The sequence below is a fragment of the Aythya marila genome (assembly GCF_965140915.1).
Source record: "Aythya marila genome assembly, chromosome: 15".
Taxonomy (NCBI): Eukaryota; Metazoa; Chordata; class Aves; order Anseriformes; family Anatidae; genus Aythya; species Aythya marila.
In genome coordinates, this window is record NC_139056.1 from 891,994 (window position 1) to 912,142 (window position 20,149).

A 20,149-nucleotide genomic window follows, 5' to 3' on the forward strand; every position below is an offset into this window, starting at 1 on the left:
GTATCAACAAAAACCTTAAGAACTAGGGCACTTACACACAAATAATGCAGTAAAAGGATGTCAAAATGTAAGTTGGATATACTTGAAAAACAAAAACACAAAATCTTAACTTTCCTGCCTTGATATCAGTTTTGAAGGAGAGAGTTTTTCCAAATTAGATTGTTTTGTTTAATAGTCACTTGCATCAGACAAGGAACAAGAAGAGAAGGCAGCAAATCAGAATCAGGCACTTCATGGTTTATTGTTCAGTTTAAAAAAAGAAATGAACACTTGAAGCATTCTTAAACTAGAAATGCATGCAATTTAAAAGAGAGAAGTATGGACTCTTTCCTATAAGAACATCACAAACGCAAACCTATGTTTTAGTTGTTTTTTTGCATTAACTATAGAAAGAATTGCTCATCCCTAAAATTCTCCCAACAAGAGAAGGCAGTGAGGAATGTAATTAAGTTTCAGTATAGATATGAATTATCAGAAGTTTTCTTAGTTCACATCATAACCCAATCATGTCAAAATCTTGTAAAACTAACCACTCCCTAAGTAAGCATACCAAACACCTTAGCTTTCCTTATCTCAATCACAGAATGCCTTCATAAAGGACAGTCTTGAAGCAAACAGCCAAGCAATGAACATCAGATTTGCAACTATGAACATTCATTTTGAAGTTATTTTTCTATCATTCTGTTTTACAAGGATTAAAATGATACCTAAACAGATACCTAACAGAGTTAGCTGTTTAAAACCAGGTCCAGAGGTGAAGCTGCTGAGGAGTACTTACTCAAATACTGAGCTGTCATTCTGATCTCCCCATATAAGGATCTCTGTTATGGAACGAATAGTCTCTACCAGTAGGTTGCGGTTGTGATCTGTTACTGTTGTATTTTTTGTCAAAACATGATACATGTACCTAAAGGAGAAAAAATTACAATTAATTACATTACCCTGCCACTTCCATGTGCACCATACCGTGGCTGTCTTTACTCAATAACTTAATGTAAATATGCACATACACATACATGATTTCTAGTCATTATACATTTTTAAAACCTCCAAATTTCCTTTTAATACCAATGCAGAGTGAAAATAAATTTTAAATAGCATGTGACAAACAAAACCAACCCCAAACTAGCCAAGTGAGTTACAAATGCTTATGCATATATTAACACAGAAAGAAACATCAGGCAACACCTGTCCCATGGTGTTTCTTATGGTAACAGTGAACTTCTTAGGAACCACCTGACAGTTAAAGGTGTGAAGAGTAAGGGAAAAAAAAAAAAAAAAAAAAAAAACAGATAAGCATACAGTAGCCAACATGGAAAAGCAATTCTGGTCAAGAGGCTCATGCAGATCTAACCAGAAAATAGCCTTCCTGTTGTCTGCAGTGACACCTTACAGACCCCTGGGAGGGAATTTCATGGTCAATAATCAGGACTGCCAAACACTATTCATTCATCTTGGCCAAGTTTAATCAATACTCTGACCATTCAAGCATGGAAATAATAAATGGAGAGGTGGCAAATTCCACCTTACAGGGCAAGATATTAATGCTCTCTAGTGAAGTTTAAAAAAAAAGTACACAGAATAACAGGTGACAGGAAGCTACATAAAATTTGTAAACCTTGTATTACACCTGTCGTGGTTCCGCTCGAGTGGGCAGCCGAGTTCCACCACAGCCGCTCTCTCACTCCCCCTCCTCAAAGAGGAATGGGGAGAAAATATGTGAAAAGGGCTCAAGGGTTGAGATAAGGACGAGAAAATCACACAATAATTATTGTAACGGGCAAAACAGACTCAGCATAAGGAGATAGTAAGATTTATTGCTCATTACTAACAAGCTAGAGAAGTGAGAAACAAAGGAAAGAAACCAAAAGCACCTTCCTCCCCCATCCACCCTCTTCCACCTCCTCCCCCCGAGCGGCGCAGGGGAACGGGGGAATGGGGGTTATGGTCAGTCTACAGCACTTCTTCTCTGCTGCTCCTTCTCGGTCACTCTTGTCCCCTGTGCTGTGGGGTCCCACCCACGGGATGCAGTCCTTGATGAACTGATCCGGCGTGGGCTTCCCACAGGCAGCAGCTCTTCCAGAACTGCTCCAGATATGGGTCCGTACCACAGGGTCCATCCCTCAGGAGAAAACTGCTCCAACCTGGCTCCCCTACGGGCAGCAGCTCCTGCCAGGTCACCTGCTCCTGCGTGGGCTCCTCTCTACGGGCTACAGGTCCAGCCCAGAATCTGCTCCGGCAGGGGTCTTCCACAGGCGGCAGCCTCCGTCGGTGCAGGCCCACCTGCTCCACCGTGGTCTCCTCCACGGGCTGCAGCATGGAACCCTGCTCCACTGTGGTACTCCATGGGCTGCAGGGGGACATCCTGCTTCACCATGGTCCTCACCACAGGCTGCAGGGGACTTCTGCTCCAGCGCCTGGAGCACCTCTCCCCCTCCTTCTACACTGACCTTGGCACCTGCAAGGCTGTTTCTCACTCCCTTCACTCTCCCGGCTGCTGTGTGTCGCAGCGTTTTTTTCCCTGTCTTAAATATGCTCTCACAGAGGCGCAAACAACATCGCTTATTGGCTCAGCTCTGGAAAACAATGGGGCCCTTCCCAAACATGGGGCAGCTTCTAGATCTTTCTCACAGAAACCACCCCTATGGCCCCCTGCTACCAAAACCTTGCCACGTAAACCCACTACAACACCTCAGAATTCTGCTTAGTCAAGGAAGCATATTTTCCTATTTTTCTTCTTTCTTCAAAATAAATTACACTAAAGATTATCTCCTTTTGTCCTAAAGATGGGGATGAGAATTTTATTAAAACACAAGAACTGCTCCTTTCCTCACTTTTTTTCTTTTAAACAATAGTAAAGAAAAAAGATGGATGGAAGAAAGGCAGACAGTTAGCAAAGTAATGAAATAAAAACCTAAATTATTACATATATACACACACTACATATATTAAAAATGTAAACTACTATATTAGAGAAATTTCCTGTCATTTTATCACTGCAAGAGTTTAGTTTACTAAGCGTACATCATGTACTGCTATACTGCCATCTACTGAAATCCACGAGAAACACCTGAGCATTCAGGATTATCTGGGAAATATACCCCAGGTGTTCAGGAAGGAGGACAGGCTTTCTATGCTTTCAACCTTCCCATGAAAACTGGAATTTATCAGAACTCCTAGAATCTATTTTTGGGAAAGCTACCCGCAGATCCTGGCTCTGGGGCAGTCCTTCCATTACTGTTTTGGACTCTACATAGGCTGCTCAATGATTCAGGTTGATGTTTTAAGAATCTTCCTAGTACGATGCACTAATTTAGAAGCCCAAGAAGACAATTTTTAAGCAACACACCCGAAGACCTCAAGCAACTAAGATAAAAATGCTGGTTTTGCCCAGCTACTGCATTGTTCCAGGAAACACTATGTACTTCTAGAACAGGATTTCTAAGTATCTGGTTTGCATTACATTCAGAAATTTAGGTCAAAATCAGACATGGAATTGCAGTTTAAAAACCAATGTTTCCCATCAATTTTATCTACACTAACACTCTGAGTAATGGTACAAGGCAAAGCCATTTTACCTGAACATACTATCAGGCTGTTCCAACTACTTGTCAGGCTTAGGAGAACAAAACAAGATGGTAAACAGTGTCGGAATCTCTTTCATGCTTGAAATCAAGAAAGTAAAGTTTGTTCATATTTCCAGTTTACTTAAAACTTGCATGTGCTGGGGAATCTTCAACCAGTAACTGAGCTGCTGCTCCGTTGGCCAGAGTTTCACGTGACTTGTTCCCAGCCAGGCATGAACCAGAAGCGATTGCAGAAAAGTTTATTGTGCTTTCATGGGAAAATGCTTGCTGATCTTGCTGCCACCTAATGATCAAGTAAGGCTGTTAATGTGTTGAGTACTATACAAGGAAACCAAGAGATGAACAAACAGCTCGTGAGAGTTCACTATCCACAATCTTGATGCTCTCTTCCCTCCCTGCACAATCAGCAATGTGCTAAAGCCTACACAGCATTAAAGGTTACCCTGCCAGGCAGTGGAGGAAGTAGGAAGAGAAAAGGAAGATATGGCAGGAGGGGGAAAAGAGAGAAATTCTCTTTACACTCCTTTCCCTCTCACGAATCAATACTTGCTTTCCAAATCCAGGACTGAATCTGGTCACATTGAAACCATTCAGGGAAACGTTGATCCACAGCTCTCACACAGCCAAAACACATGCTGTACAACTGCATGAGTCACTAAGCAGCAACTCAAACAGCCCCTGCAAATCCCCTGCAATTAATCTGAGGATCACATCTTCAGGTTCCTTCTGTGGAACTGGCAGTGTGCTGGGCCGCAGCGAAGGTGGCAGTCTAAGCCTAACCACCCTTGAGAATTGCCGAGACTCTCCAGCAGAGCACACAGTACTGGGTTCTTGCAAAACCTCCCCACTGTTGCACTGTACCTGTCATCAGGACAGGGAACCACAACACGGAGCACAAACAAAGTCGCTGCTCTGAGCATGCATCAATCAGGGGAAGAGCAGATGGCTGAAGCCAGTAAATCAAGACAGTTCATTCTGCAGCAATCTGTATAAAAAATTATTTTTCTTGAAACAATGTAGTTTTCAAATATGACACTACACCTGCTTTATCCTCTTTATTTGAAGTCAAATGTTCATAGATGTGAGCATTTTTGTATATATTTCTCATTAACAAGTTACATTACTGAAACTTGGAATACTTGGGAATCACTCCAACAGCAGAACTGTGATCAGTTAAAAAATGGGAAGACTTGTGTGCCATGGCCTAACCTCAGGTGCCTACCAAATGTAGAACATCACAGACTTCTGAAAAGCAAGAAATATTTGGTTAATTTGGGCTTAATGTATTCCTGGCAATTTCCTTGATATCATTGAAGATTCCCTTGATTTGCTAACATGCTGACACACATAAAGAAAACACATGCTTCACTGTCAAGCTACTCCTTTATCCATTTACTTGAAAATGAATGAGAAAGTATGAATAAACTCATTCCTCTTACAAGACACGTAACATACTGTAACATGAGAATATAAAGTCTCACATAAACTCAGTATTTTTAATATTCTTATAAAGTCTGTCTTTACACAGTGATTTCAAATAAGTTGTTTGTGCTCCAAAATGCTAAGCCCTCACAGAAGAGGCGTTCGTCACCTCTGTCACGCTATACATCTGAAGGCTTTGGGTTCAACCAAAAATAATTTCTAATAAAATAACATGCAGGAAGCGTCAGAGCACCATGATACCACTGCAAGGGTAAGGGACTTTGCCAGCAGTTTAACAGGACAGACAAGATTCTGAATGTTTTTCTGTTAAGAAACCATGCTCAAGCCACAACTTTCTACAACAGTTCATGAGTACACTAAGTTGTATTAATGACTTTTCTATTTACTGTTTACAAAAATGCATTAAAACCTAAGAGTTCAGGAAGTCAAGCACCCAAATGGACAAACCCCAGATTTAACCATATGGCATTTGCTTCTTCGTGCTGCCTTTAACTATGTAATTAGTTGTTGTTCTTGCAGAGGAAACAATGCAGAGCATGGACTTCAGGAAATGAATCAACTGTGAAACAGGTCTTCAGCCATACCTCTTCATAGACACTGCATGTGACCAAGTTGTGAAAAATGTTTAGCACACACCTCTCACGTAAAAAAAAAAAAATAGCGTGCAAACAGGATACAATTAAAATACCAAGCACAGAAAAAACACGGAGAAATGCACTGGAAGGTAACAACAGAGCTCTGCAGAATACCTCTTACAGACTCAGAGATGGGAAAAGATGTTATTTGTGTCTAGAAACAAAGATACTAAGCCTAAACCCTGGAGCCTTTCACTCCAGCTGGAAAAACCCAGGCTAAATTCAGCTGAACACTTCAGAGATGGTTGAGTTTAAGATATTACTACTTAAATACTGGACTAAATGGCATATATCCTCTTCATCCACTCCAACGTAAAGTTAAAGTCTGTAGATAGGTGGGCAAAGAGAAAGAAGTTGCTTCTCAAGTAGGTTTGACTGCACATCTACCGAGATCAGACTATCCTCAGCTGAGGAGTATGAAAGACTTTGTTATTTTAACTGCAGGTCACAGCTTTGAAAGCAAAGAGCTGCAGAAGAGGTGTAGAGCGACTATCACAGGCAGCAGCTGAGGATTACTGTAAGGAGCCCTGACCTACACGAGGGTTATACAAAGGGGAAAAAGAGGGCTCACTTTAAACTGCTGGATGCCACCCCTAAGAAGTAGATTCAGGCAATCTCATACTGACTCTCATTTTAGACTGCACAAGCAGGCACTAACACTGGTGCTGTTTCCAGAATACTGACACTTCCTCCTTATACATTACCACAATTCCAATTACTACCCAAACAGCACAGAAGTGGCAAGTGTTCTGAAAAATAATAGTCTGAAGCACTCAAGCAGGGCACAATAACATTTCATAGCCTCTCTAGAGCTCAGTACAGCAAGGTATTAGAAAACTGGATCAAACTGCAACTATATCCACTGGGCAAGAAGACCATACCAAAAGCCCCCACATAAACAGCTTCCCAACCTGTCTTTAGCCAAGCTGATCTGTGGCATGCTTGCAGACCAGTAAACTGAACTAAACTGAATTGCAGGAGCAAGTTTCAAACTGTATTAAAACTGATAGGAAAGGTAGTTCCAGATTGAACATTTGTTGACAAAAGGCAGTAATTCTCTCAGTAGTACTAAAGAGACTTTTTTTTTTTTTTTTTTTTTTTTTTTTTACAATTTAAACTAAATTTATGCATGTTAAAGAAGAAGAAAGCATTCCCCTAGGGACAGCCCAAGTTAACTCCGCTCTTGTAACCTAGCATGATACACTTTCTATAGGCTAAGCTAATTTTTAATATCAAGGTTGGTATGTTCTACTCAACTCTCTCACAAGTAACTCAACATATGTTTCTGACAGAGTTAAAAACAGAGCTCACAAGCAAGCAAGCTCATCAAGACATGCCCCTGACATGAAGGCTCTTTGCTCTCTTTTCTCTGTTGTTTTATGTACTCTGCCTGCTACCCTCGAGAAGCCCCAGATTTCACTTACTACTAGGCAGCTACCTCTGCTGCTGACATTTGGCTAGAAGCTGAAATTCATACAAGCTACCTAAATTAACACTTCTAACATACACAATCTGAACAGGTTGAAGGTACTGGCTGCCCTCTCCTTTACATACTATTTCAGATCTCACAATTAAAGAAAACATACATAATAAACCCACCCCATACTAGTATTTTAGTAGAGAACTACATACTTCAGCTCTCAGGTAAGAAGTCAAGCACAAGCACAACACTTATAAGCCTAACACTCCTTTGCTGCCAATCAAACAGGACATTGCTTGTCCTACCCTCTGTGGCTACAAGAGAATATTTGATCACATTTTTCTTGCCTGAAAGACTAACACCCCTCTCACCAAACTCCTAAATGTAAACTCTTTCTTCCTGCTTCATCATGCATCAGCACCCTTGCTCTATCTGCAAGCGTTAACACCAAAACTAGATCTAGACCACACGAGAGCTCCACGAGCACAGAGTAGTACAGAGTAACAACCCCTTGTACATTAATTAGAACATTCCTATGTTTACATGTGAGCTTTTCCTCACAATGCCAGTCAATGACTTCTCTGTCTGACCTAGTGTGCCTTCAACGTTACTTCCAGCAGTGCTACTGCCACATCAGCTACACTACCTTGTATTTATTGACTTCATTTCCCTGTCTCTGCTAGAGTTCTGCACTGCAGTTTAGTCTTGCTGGTTTTGCACAAATCTCCAGTTTAGAGATAAGGACCAAAATCCATACATCACCTTGATAAAGTAATTGTGAGATCCTAATCCTGTATATCCTGCTCTTTAGTGTCCAGAGCCCATTCAAAACCCCTTGTACTCTGACTAATCATCAAAAACTACCAGCCACACATTTCTCAAAGAGCTCTGCATTCGCTGCAATTTCATTTAGAAAAAGCTTCCCCTCTCAATGCTCGTCTTCCCTCGCTCAATAGACCAAAAAGCTATTACAGCAGACCTCATTATTCTGCCAGCACCAGGTCCCTCTGAACTGATCAGTGACTTGGAAACTGCTTCACCTCTCCAGCGGCAGAGCCAGAAAACACTCTCCCACCCGTTCTGCAGTCAGCAATGACGCCAGGATTCCGGGTTCCAGAGACCAGCGTTACCATGCCCCAACCCAACAGCTGTACAGCTGCCAGCAGCTCACTCCCCAGGCCCCACAGCACCGGGCCTGGGCCCAGCCGCCCACAGGCCGACGGCTGTCTCAGGAAGCACCACAGATTTCTTCCTTATTGCTCCTACCACTACGCAGAAGGCCGTGGGCTTGTCAGGACTGAAGCCACACACATCGCGGCCACGATCCCGACCTCCCAGTACGGAACCGCGCCTGCCCCGAGGGGAGCTGGAGGCGAAGACGGACAGCCCCGCTGCCAGCTCCTGAGGAAAGCAGCCCGGCCCGCCACCCCCCCCCGAAACCGGGGGGCATCCCCGTCCCTCCCGGCCCCCCGCTCTCACTTGAGGTGGTCCAAGGAGTGGATGCTGCGGGCGGCCTTCCCGTGCCCGCCGCCCACCCAGCTGCGGGAGCGGCCGAACATGGCGGCGGCGGCCCCTAGGGCTCCATAGCGCGGCGGGCACGGGGGACGGGTGCCGCGGGGCCCCCGGCGCACAGCACGGCCGGCAGGGCGCACGCGCGGCCGGGGCACGCCGGGAAGCGAGGCCTGGACCCCGGGCCCGGCGGCGCTGCGGGGACTTCAACTCCCAGCAGACAGCGCGGCGCGCCGAGGGCTGCCCCTCCGCCATTACGAGTCGGGGGCTCGGCGCCGGCGTACCCTCAGGGCGCGCGGGTCGTGACGGACGGGGAGAAGCCGGTCCGGGCGCCGGGTGGCACGGGAATGGAGATGGGGCTGGATGGGGCTGGCGGTGCCGTGCCCTCTGCCGAGGGCTTTTGGTCTGCACCGCCCGTCTGGGCTTACACTGCCTGGTTTAAAGCGGGACAAGGGGAGTGGGAACGTTAGTGGCAGCTGGCTGGGGGAGATCCGCGTCAATTGAATTCCTTAAATAGCTGAAGAAATTAAATCTCGTAAAAAAAAAAAAAAAAAAAAAAAAAAAAAAAAAAAAAAAAAGTTTGTAGTGGTGTCTTTGATCGTACTTTGATACCGGCGGAGCCCTGCTGACGAACGGCAGCGCCTCGTTGCGCGCCGCTGAGGGACGGGGGCGCCCCTCGGTCCCCGGGGGCGGTAGCACTGGGGCCGGGCCGTGTCGGCGGGCCTGGGCTCGGCCCTGCGCACGGGAGCGCGCCCGCCGAGCCGAGCCGCCAAGCGGGAGGGCGGGCGGCGCGGCGGGACTGCGGCAGCCGGGCCGGGGCTTCCCCTGGAGCGCCTCCTGCCAGCGGCAGGGCTGCGGCACCGCGCTCAAGCCGGGTTCGCCGGGCTCGGCCTCTCTGCGGGGTCCGCATCGGGCTCCGGCCCCGGCGTTTCGCCCCCTTCGTCCCCCTGCCCCCCCGGCGAGGCTGCGGAGCGCGGCCCCCCACAGCTGCATGCCCGCCGCTGTGTCGGCACGGCTGGATGCGCTGGAGTCCTGGGCCTTCCATGCGCTGCTGGCGCTGCCCTATATGTTCTACGTGGGTTTGTTCTTCGTCAACGTGCTGATCCTGTACTATGCCTTCCTGATGGAGTATATCGTCCTCAACGTGGGCATCGTCTTCCTGCCCGAGGACGTGGACCAGGCTCTGCTGGACCTGGGAGTGCTCTCCGAGCCGGGCTCCGTGCTCTACGAGACGGACGGCGAGCTGGATGTCTTTGACGGCTACCTGGAGTGACGCCCCGGGGCGGCTGCGGAGCGGGCTTCCCGGGATGCCCCCGCTCCACCCGAGCGGCCCCTGCCCTTCGGGACGCCGCAGGGGAGCCGGCAGCAAACGGAGGGCTCGCAGGGCAAGTAAGTCACTGCCGCCGGCTCCTCTCGGCTGCCGGGCTCCCGGGGCCGGGCCGGGCACAGGGAACAGCCCCGCCGCCCTGCCGGGTGCGCGGAGCGGGCTGGGGGCCGGGACTGCACGTCCCCGGGGCTCTTCCTGCCCGTGTGGGGTTTGCAGCCGGGCAACAACTTCGCTAATCGGGTCTTAGAGCAGCGCCGAATGGAAGTGATAACGCAGGGCAGTATTTACCCATACACCGGAGGTCACACACTGCTCATAAACACATTTTAAATAGCCGCCCTTTAATAACTGCACTTAGATAACATGAAACCACCCAGCTGACCGTTCTCACGTTTATCGCAGCCTCAGGGTTTGCTTGATCAATTTGTTCTGTACTTCTGAGCGATGTTGGAAGCCTGGGAACGTTGTAAGGATTTTGGCGTTTTAAACCACTGAAATGCAGTTGGGAAGCGAATCAGTATTTCCAGCTGGGACACTCTGTGCCAAGTGTATGTTAATGAAAACATTCACAGTTTAAATAAAAATGTGTTAGCAAATCTGCCAGTATAATTTCTTAGCAAAATATTGGCTGTAAGTTTGAAAATCAGTTTAGGATACCTTTTTAACTTTCTGTTTGAAAATAGGGAAATAAGAAATTCTGTTCTAAGGTTGCAGACATAACCTTGGTGAACATATTATACAAATACCATGTGACATCAAGCTATTTTTATCAATCTTCCAATTTAAAAACAAAACAAAACCTTTTCTGTAATACTGTCCATCATACAGGTTAAAACTATCTTCCTAAATATTTCTGTTAAGATTCCATATAAAGCAATGGTAGCAGTTTTTGATCAATAGTTTAGAACATATAAAATGGAAATTGGTGGTGTTGGATTAATATTGATTGCACAAACACATCTGAGCAAAGCTTGGTCAAAGGCAAGTGGGAGCATGGGGAGAAAAGATTTGTGCTGCTACTGAAGAAATTCCCCCACAAACAGTTATTACAAATAAAAGTGTGTGTACACACATTTGGTGGTCCATCCCAGACTACTGGGTTAGAATAATTTTTGGCAGTCCCAAAGATCTGTAGCAGAACTCAACTCCCTGCACGACACTGTTGGCTACTTCTTGTAGCTGTCTCCTCCTCTCCCTTTTCAGTTGGGCATATAACATCCAGGCTCAGAACACAGACAATGCAATTCAAAAGTCTTCCTAAGTACCATTCAAACCAGTATCTCCTGTCTTCCAGGAAAGAAGTGCATAATAATGGAAATTTAAGCAAAACCTTTGGTGCAAAAAGTCCTAACCCTTTGCTACCCAAAAATACCTTTTCCCAAACCCCAGATCTTAAAACTCCAATGTAATCTAATGAAAAATATTAAAAAATAATTAAAAATACTAACAATTAGTAAGGGATTAAGGGATCACTTATATGCTGACTAGGATTTGTTATGATGAGCTGCATATAGTTTTCAGGAAGACCTAAGGAGAACAACACACATAAAGCTTACTCTGTGGATTTTTCCTGCTACACAGTTCAATACAACACAGGATCAGGCACAATTCTGTTCAATGCATGTATATGGGCATCTTAAAATTTGCCTTCATGTTAATAGGATGAGAAGCTCTGCAAATTACTCTATATTCTCAATTTAAAACAATGTCACCTCTATATGTGGAAATGCAAATGCCTTCACAGAGCTCAGAAGTAAGCCTTAGCCCATGCTCCATCTTGAGGTGATGGAGCTCTGCACAAGGACTAACTGTAGCCTTGACCTTTGGTTTGGAAATTGGCATGTTAGATTATTGTTTCCACTGAGAATCAAATCACAAATCTTTTAAGTTAGATCAATTGTATTAGATTAGAGATATTAGATAAATACTAGAGAACAAAAAACATGCTATTGCTGCACTTTATTTCACAGAATCACAGAATCGTCTAGGTTGGAAGAGACCTCCAAGATCACCTAGTCCAATCTCTGACCTAACACTAACCAGTCCTCCACTAAACCATATCGCTAAGTTCAACATCTAAACGTCTTTTAAAGACCTCCAGGGATGGTGACTCAACCACTTCTCTGGGCAGCCCATTCCAATGCCTAACAATCCTTTTCGTAAAGAAGTTTTTCCTAATATCCAACCTAAACCTCCCCTGGCACAACTTTAGCCCATTCCCCCTTGTCCTGTCGCCAGGCACGTGGGAGAACAGACCAACCCCCACCTCGCTACAGCCTCCTTTAAGGTACCTGTAGAGAGCAATAAGGTCACCCCTGAGCCTCCTCTTCTCCAGGCTGAACAAGCCCAGCTCCCTCAGCCGCTCCTCGTAAGACTTGTTCTCCAGACCCCTCACCAGCTTGGTCACCCTTCTCTGGACTCACTCAAGCACCTCCACATCCTTCTTGTAGCGAGGGGCCCAAAACTGAACACAGTACTCAAGGTGCGGCCTCACCAGAGCCGAGTACAGGGGGAAAATCACTTCCCTAGCCCTGCTGGCCATGCTGCTGCTTATACAAGCCAGGATGGTGTTGGCCTTCTTGGCCACCTGAGCACACTGATGGCTCATATTCAGCCAACTATCCACCATCACTCCCAGGTCCTTCTCTGCCTGGCAGCTTACCAACCACTCATCTCCCAGCCTGTAGCTCTGCTTGGGGTTGTTGCGCCCCAGGTGCAGGACCAGGCACTTGGCCTTGTTGAACTTCATACAGTTGACCTCAGCCCCTCAGTCCAGCCTATCCAGATCCTCCTGCAGAGCCTTCCTACCCTCGCACAGATCGACACACACACCTAACTTGGTATCATCTGCAAACTTACTGAGGGTGTACTCGATACCCTCATCCAGATCATCGATGAAGATATTAAAGAGGACCGGACCCAGTACTGAGCCCTGGGGAACGCCACTAGTGACAGGCCTCCAACTGGACTTGACTCCATTTACCACAACTCTTTGGGCCCAGTTATCCAACCAGTTTCTAACCCAATGAAGTGTACGCCAGTCCAAGCCACGAGCAGCCAGTTTCTTGAGGAGAATGTTGTGAGGAATGGTGTCAACCATCTATTAATATACTTAATTATATGTTTGGCAACCAGGCCACAAATTGCATAATTATTTAGCCACAAGGCAAAGACTCAGCATGTCACCATGGAAAGGAATTTGTGTTAATATCCTGGTTACAGAGTTTGTCACAGCTCTGTGACATTTGTCACCACCAGTTCCCCATGTTAAGCCATAGGCTTAGGGAGGCTTGCCATGTTTGCTTCGACCCAGAAGTACTGAGGATTCATCAGACACTGCAGGAAGAGTGGGTCTTAGTTTTATAAGGAGAGATTAGAAATATATAGGCATCACTCACTGCATAAAGTGTAAGAGTAGTGTTCTTCATGTGACTCACCACTGATTATCGAGAACAACTAAAAAGCTATGATTAGCCCTAGCTGAAACCTTGCAAGTGTACTCCTTGCTTTTAGAAAGTGCTGCCTTCCACCCAGGAGGTGAATGGCATGCACAAACAGAGAGACAATGGGAGAAAACCTTAAGAGGCAATTCTGCGCAGTGTGGAAAGGCTTATTTAGTATCAAAGAGCATATAGATCAGAAAAGTTCTGCTCTCTTGCAATGAAAACCTCAGCTGAATAAACCCAAAAGGAGCAAAATTCTGTTCTAAGCATAATTGGTGGCAGAGGTTGAAGATAGACAACTAAGCAGCTCAAAGAAGCTTCCTATCCTATTCAAATGGAGAATTCTATTTGTGTAACCTCAGCAGAATTGAGCTTACTCATGTCATCTCCTGTTTTAGCTTGAGTGTGCCAGATTCTTCATTATATTTGAAGTCTCCTGGAATAAGGTTGTATGACTGTTCTCTTTGTACTGTTTTAAAATCAGATGTGACTCATCACAAAGTACTCTAATCAGAAAGAAAATGAGCAGGAGTAATCAATAATGAAAACCAAATAGGAAATACTGGAATTATCAAGGTAAATTTTGATGTATGCCTTTAGTGAGCAGAATCCAGCACTCAAAAGCTTCTGACTCAGCACTTCTGCTCTTTGCCAACATGTAAATCCTGAATCAGTCAAAGAAATAGCTGTACTCACTAGCTGATCAAATAGTGCCAAATGGAAACGAAGGTTCAGCATATGTAAGAGGCAGTACGGCCCAGTGGAGAGGGAAGGAAGCATGCTGGACTCCTTCCTTCATCTCCGCTGGTGGCTTCTATGAGCTTAACACACTTATGTCTCTGTTCCATTTCTAAAACAGAATGCCACATAAAGGAACAGATCAGAAGAACATTATCACTGGCAGTGCTTTAGATGCACATAAATGTATTAGAAACCAGCTCCTGATTTGGAATTGTAAAAATAATGAGCAGTGATTGTTTTTTTTTTGTTTTTTTTTTTTTTTTTGTTTTGTTTTTTTTTTTTTTTGTTTTTTCCTTTTAATTTTTCACTGGGTTCTTCCCTTATTTGTAGAAATCTTCATGTGGAAAAAAAAGTGACTCATTGACTTCATGATATGCACAATTTGTCCATTTTGTTATCAGTTATAGTAATGACAGGTTTAAGAGCAGTAGATGGAATTTTTAGAACTGTGTTTTAAACTCTTAGGCATTACTAAAATTAACAGAAGTTGAATGCTCAAACTTGCCTGGCAGCTCTGTTGTAAAGGCTATTGTACTCCAGCTGTTCTTAACAGGAGTTCCATCCTAGATGGAAGAAAGACAAAATCATGGTTAACTAATGAACTAGCCATTCAACCTCGTTAACCATAGCCAGGCACAGTCCTAAGTGATTTTCTATCAAATGTCTTTGGTAATATAATGCAAAGGAGCAGGCAGATTTTTTATAAAGTTTTCTAGCAGCTGCTGTTAATAACATGAATTAAAATAAGGCACAGAAAAAGAAGAGGCATTTAGCTTAAGATAGAAACACTTAAGGTCTGAGTATTTAATTTGTTAAAACCCCCAGCCACAGGTGATTTTAAATATTTTTTTATAATCTAATTTCTTTAGTTCTTCTCTATAAAATGAAGTTTAATCAGTTTGCTTTAATAGCAGGTGATAATATCCAGTTACTAGTTTTAAGCTGCCAAAGGAATTAAAAAATGAATTCAATATAATTCTTTGTGTTTGTTTCCTCCAGAGAACTAGCAAAATGCTATTAGTCAGATGGCAACTAGCAATCCTAAAACAGAAGAATAATTTGTTTAGAAAAGTTTAGGATGTATACTTGACCATTCCAACTCTTTGTATTTCTTCCTTCATGATGATTGTAATTAATACAGAGTACAAGTGTCCCAAAGAATTAGATAGTGCACAGAAATAGCTAAGTCTTTCCATTTCTTCAAGGAAACTTTCATATTGTCTCTCTCTTTCCAGTTATGCAAGCTCGAGTGTTTTGTCTGGCCACAAGCTTGGGAAAAAATATTTGAAGAATTTGAATGATACTCTCTGTATCAGATATTAGGGGATTAAGAACCTGCCCTTTTGAGGCTTGATAGAAGGGTTTTGAGTGGAGTGGGACCAGTGGAAATGGGGAGGAAAAATTCAGCTGCAACCAGTGGCTGAGAGAAGTCCCACTGCTCAGACTCTTCTTTTGCTGTGGACCAACCAATTCACTCTTGGCGCTGGAGATGGGCACTGAGAAGCATCAGTTTTGTCACCTGCTATGGGGAAGGTCACCTGCTATGGATGAACTTTCCTACAGCCTGGGAAGGGCATCTCTTCCCTATTGCTAAACAGCATTTTTCTCCTTTGGCACAGCACATGGAGAAGAGGGTTTTGGTCACTCATGTTCTGTTCAGAAGGCAGAGAACCTGATTCCTCTTCTGGGGGAGTTGTATACTCCATCCAACCGTGATAATACAGGCAGAGACTAATGGGACCCATATATGGAAGTACAGATATAATGGAAAATAATCATATGCACAAATGATTTATCGCTGTGTAAAGCTCTAGTAAGTGACCTAAGACTATTTATTCTTTGAAGTAAGACTAGTTTTTGAAGGGCCAGAAGAAAAGAGCCAAGGCTTGCTCAGGTACTACAGCCCAAACAGGAGGTGGTATCAGAAACACATTCTTTTGGGAAGTCATGAAATAGATGGCAGACAATGTCAGGATGCAGAACAGAGTCACTGCGTTTCCTTTGGTCCAGCCCAAATCCATGACTGAGTTTCTTCTTTTAATGCTGGAGTTGTGCTCTAACAGCTGCATTATTAAATGCTTACAAGGGTTTTTAAGCTGTTGGATCTGAAATTTGAAAAAAGAGTTGCTAGCCTTTTTGTTTTCCATTTTTAGGGAAATTTTGGAAGTTTTCTGTTAAGAATTAGGTTCACATGAAATTTGAAGAACAGGCTTCTAACTGGCAGAATAGAAAGGCAAGATTGAATATCCTGGTCAAGTGTATCATTCACACACCATTTAATATCTGCCACTACAAATTACTGTCTGGGACTAGCAACCCTGCGGCATTATTTGAAACTTCAGTTAGCTTTATGCTTTTATTTGGAAGCCCAATACATTTTGCAGTGCTATTTTTAAGTCAGCCTTGGTTTCAATCCACAATGCAGAACACTAACAATGTCTGAACTATCTGCTGGTTTTAGTTGAGTTTGGAAAGCGATCAGATAAACTTCAAGTGAGTAACCCATTAGAACATCTGTTTCCCCTTAGTTTAAGAAATATGGACAATAAATAAGGATATTGAGCATATATGATTACTGTTAGCAGGGTGTTGCAGCTGATTAACATTTGATAGAAGGGCCTCATGGACACACAAGTGTTCTGTGTTCATGTCTTAGTATCTACTAGGTAGCAAACAGGAACATAGGAAGTGCTGTGATGAGTCAGACCAAAATCACCTGGCTTCATGTTCCAGCTCTGACACTGGCAGGAGATGCCATTTGAGACCACACATAAATATGACTGAAATCTGCAGCCTGTTCCCTTTGTACTTTTCATACTCCACAATGGAAGAACCAGGGATGTTAGAGGGCACACTGCTGCCCAGCCCTTTAGCAACTGTTTTCCAATTCCTTCTCTCTACCTCTTAAGACTGAGATGAGCTGCTCCCTCCCTTCCCTCGATCTTTTCAGATGTTCTTATCTTTACCTTCTTTGCTCCACTTCTTGAAATACAGGACCAGAAGTGCACATAATGCTCCTGATGTAGGCACACAATGGCTTTATATGGCTCTTGTTTTCTTGTTCTCACTATCCTTCATAATGATGCCCAAAGTTTTTTAGCAGTGTTTTTTTTAGGTGCCACTGCTGAGATAGGGACTTCAGGGTCTTGTCAGTAGTGATTATTAGTTGTAATTGCCAGCTACAACTTCTGCATCATGTAGGCAGGTGCAAAGTATTTGTCTGTAATTGCATTATATTACCGTTAAGTAAAGTCACCTGCAGCCTTTTGCCCATTCGACGTCATGAGGTCCTTCTGGGGTTCTTTGCTATCATCATCTGAATATCTGCAAGAGCTTATTTTCTGCAGTCGTGGAGGTTTCTCTGTTCATTCTCTTCTCTGGCCTACTAATGGTGTTGTTGAATAAAAACTGTTCTCTGGCATACCCTGCTACTGACTTCTTTCCTATCAAGCTCTGTTCTTTACTTCAATCTTTTCATACGCTTTCAATCCATAAAAGAACCTTTCTCCCTGTGTCAACCTGTGGCATTGGAACAGGCTGCCCAGGCTGCCCAGGGAAGTGGTGGAGTCCCTGGAAGTCTTCAAAAGACGTTTAGATGTAGAGCTTAGGGATATGGTTTAGTGGGGACTGCTAGCGTTAGGTCAGAGGTTGGACTCGATGATCTTGAGGTCTCTTCCAACCTAGAAATTCTGTGATTCTGTGAACCTGTTTGCTTTACAGCTTTCTGTAATTAATTTGTTAACGATACCATGTTCCTCAGTCTCTCCATGCTCATCTAGAACATGTGACAATTGCATTTCATTCTTCATTCAGACTCCTCACAGAGTCTGCTTTGTCTTCTGCACCTGAACTCATGGCAATCTTTCTGCCTCAGGACCCGTGTGCTAGAGGACTGGGTTGGCAGGGCAAAATGACCTGCTGAGCCACCACGCCAAGCACAGAAAGTGACCAGGAGAGAGGCTGTTTTGCCCTGCAGCCCAGTGAGAGCCTATTCAGAGAGCTCCATGATCTGTGAATAGATGATGGTCTGCTCCATGATGTAAAGCAGATCTGTTAGAACGCCCGTTAAGATCCCCAGCTACAGCTTTGTACCACAAACTCCCATTTTACAACCAGATGAACATCTTTACTGTGTAGGGTCCCCTGCCTTTACATGCTGTGCAGGAGGCCTATAAGATCTGTAAGAGGGGAAGGAGGGAAGAGCTGTCCTTCCAGAGACTTGTTCTGCAGAGCACAGATCTTCTCCTGAACTGCTGGCTACCAGGGACCTGCTCTCGGTTTCCTGTACCCCCAAAACTCTTCTTTGACAAAGACTCATCCCCACTCTGAGCTGCACCATCCTGCTCTGTGTTAAAGTCACCTGTAAGATCACAGGACCAAATGGGTCCTGTCACCACTGTCCAGCACATCCACAGCTCTGGTTCGGCTTGAAGAAGGCTTTTTCAGGCTCTGATGATGGTAAAAATCACCTCTTAATACCTGTCAGATACTTGGAACCAACCAAGGTAAATAAGGTACACTGCGATAAAGCAAAACAGTAGCAATTTTCCTTGTCAGTTAGTCCAAGAAGTTGCTCCAACATGTTACTTAACTCTATAAATTACTTACTGGTGGATCCAAAATGCTTTGAACAAAGTGACTCTAGAGAAAGAAAAAGAGAAAGTGACCAAAATCAGAGGCTGCGTCAAATGTAAGCAGCGCATGATTAACACAATTATACCACCTAAGGAACAGCGTCATTAAGAAGATATAGACGATTCAAAAATCAGTTTTTAGTGAGAGATATGTAAAGTGATATCAAACCTAGCATAAAATAGTCTATTCCCCGGCATGTCAAGCCTGGTTGCTCTCCTAGGAGCAGCCCTTACTAATTGACCTGATGGACTGTGGTTGACTGCTTGTTCTCATACCCCTCAAACCAATAGCTTCATGCCTACATTAAAATTACGCTAAGGACTGATGTGCTCTTTAACAGGAACTGTTACACGGATTTCACTGAAACGTTAATCAGGCCCTTACTTCTCAAATAATTACTATCCATGGTCATGAAAATTTGGATTTTTATTTATTTATTTATTTATAAGAAACAGCACGGTGCTGTATCTAACATAAACACTGACTTCTCTGTTCAGTTCAGGTCTAGTGGGTTACTCTGTGTTTGTTATGTGTTTCTTTTTAAACAGATGCATTAAACACCTGAAATGGATTATGACCAGGTTAATGGATCAAGTTATGGAAAGAAACTATACTCTGAAATGTAGAGATGAAAAGAAGGACAAGGGGACAACAAGAAGAGTTGTTATCAAAACTTGTCAGCCGTGATTTTTTCCCATGGTCATTGCCTCTTGAGTGTGCACTACCTGACCTGCAGTGATTCACGTACAGTTCTGGGCTTCCATAGGTAATTCTGGGATGGACTGTGTGAACAAGTAATGTAAGCTATGTTCTCTTACAACAGAAAATCAAGATGTTACTCAGTTTTGATAAACTTTTGAATAAATACCATGTCATCTAAATGGACACGCTCTACATACTGCTTAAGCAAGTTTTGCAATTGCACATTGAAAACTAGACCAGCCAGTAGTTCCGGATCAGTGATCTCTCAGGGGAATATATCCAGGAGTGCTTCAAGAAGGTTCTGTTCAGGGTAGTATTATGGCAAGAGCTGTGCTATCAAGATATTTTATTTTAATCATGAGCTTTGAAATAGATCAGACACTGAATTTTATATGTCAGATTATCTAACCAGATACTTTGGAGATTGTTTAAGCTCATGTTCCTATGTACAGATATGAAAGCAATACAATAAAGACTGACCTTTTCCATGAAAAAGAAAGCAGTCATTTGTTGTTCTTTTTCCCTTTGAACAGAAAATAATTTAAATATGCTTCCAGGAAATTGCAGTTTTCCTACAGGTGCCTGGAAGTAGTTCCATGTTACTGAGATGGCCAGCATACAGGCAATCCTGCTACATGAAAAATTACTTGAAAAATCAGACCTGAAATGAAACACCAGGAACCATGCAGTGTTGGGAGAAAACAAAC

The 20,149-nt window shown here is 43.8% G+C and overlaps 2 protein-coding genes across 12 annotated transcripts in view; one reads left to right on the forward strand and one right to left on the reverse strand.

The window, feature by feature from the left end:
• Window positions 1–9,124, reverse strand: part of CLEC16A (C-type lectin domain containing 16A) — an 87,455-nt gene extending 78,331 nt beyond the window's left edge. For 10 of the 11 annotated variants that reach the window (XR_014318539.1, XR_014318540.1, XM_082772565.1 and 7 more), the window contains exons 1-2: window positions 8,565–9,124; window positions 779–907 (exon numbers count right to left, since the gene is read on the reverse strand). Coding sequence is in view for 9 of the 11 variants with exons in the window: in XM_082772565.1 (XP_082628691.1) it covers window positions 779–907; window positions 8,565–8,644 (209 nt within the window). In the remaining 2 variants the exon portion in view is untranslated. Of the gene's footprint in view, window positions 1–778; window positions 908–3,578; window positions 3,871–8,564 lie in introns of all 11 variants that reach the window. The other variant, XM_082772564.1, reaches the window with a different exon arrangement.
• Window positions 9,125–9,204: 80 nt separating this feature from the next.
• On the forward strand, window positions 9,205–19,924 carry DEXI (Dexi homolog). The gene is made up of 2 exons (XM_082772803.1): window positions 9,205–9,983; window positions 19,289–19,924. Exon 1 carries the CDS (start codon window positions 9,586–9,588, stop codon window positions 9,865–9,867), a length of 282 nt encoding a protein of 93 aa, XP_082628929.1. The 5' UTR covers window positions 9,205–9,585; the 3' UTR covers window positions 9,868–9,983; window positions 19,289–19,924.
• The last annotated feature ends 225 nt before the right edge of the window (window positions 19,925–20,149 follow it).

Bases quoted from the DNA above. Each gene is read 5' to 3' on its own strand.
- DEXI (XM_082772803.1), top strand. From the start codon at position 9,586: ATGCCCGCCGCTGTGTCGGCACGGCTGGATGCGCTGGAGTCCTGGGCC.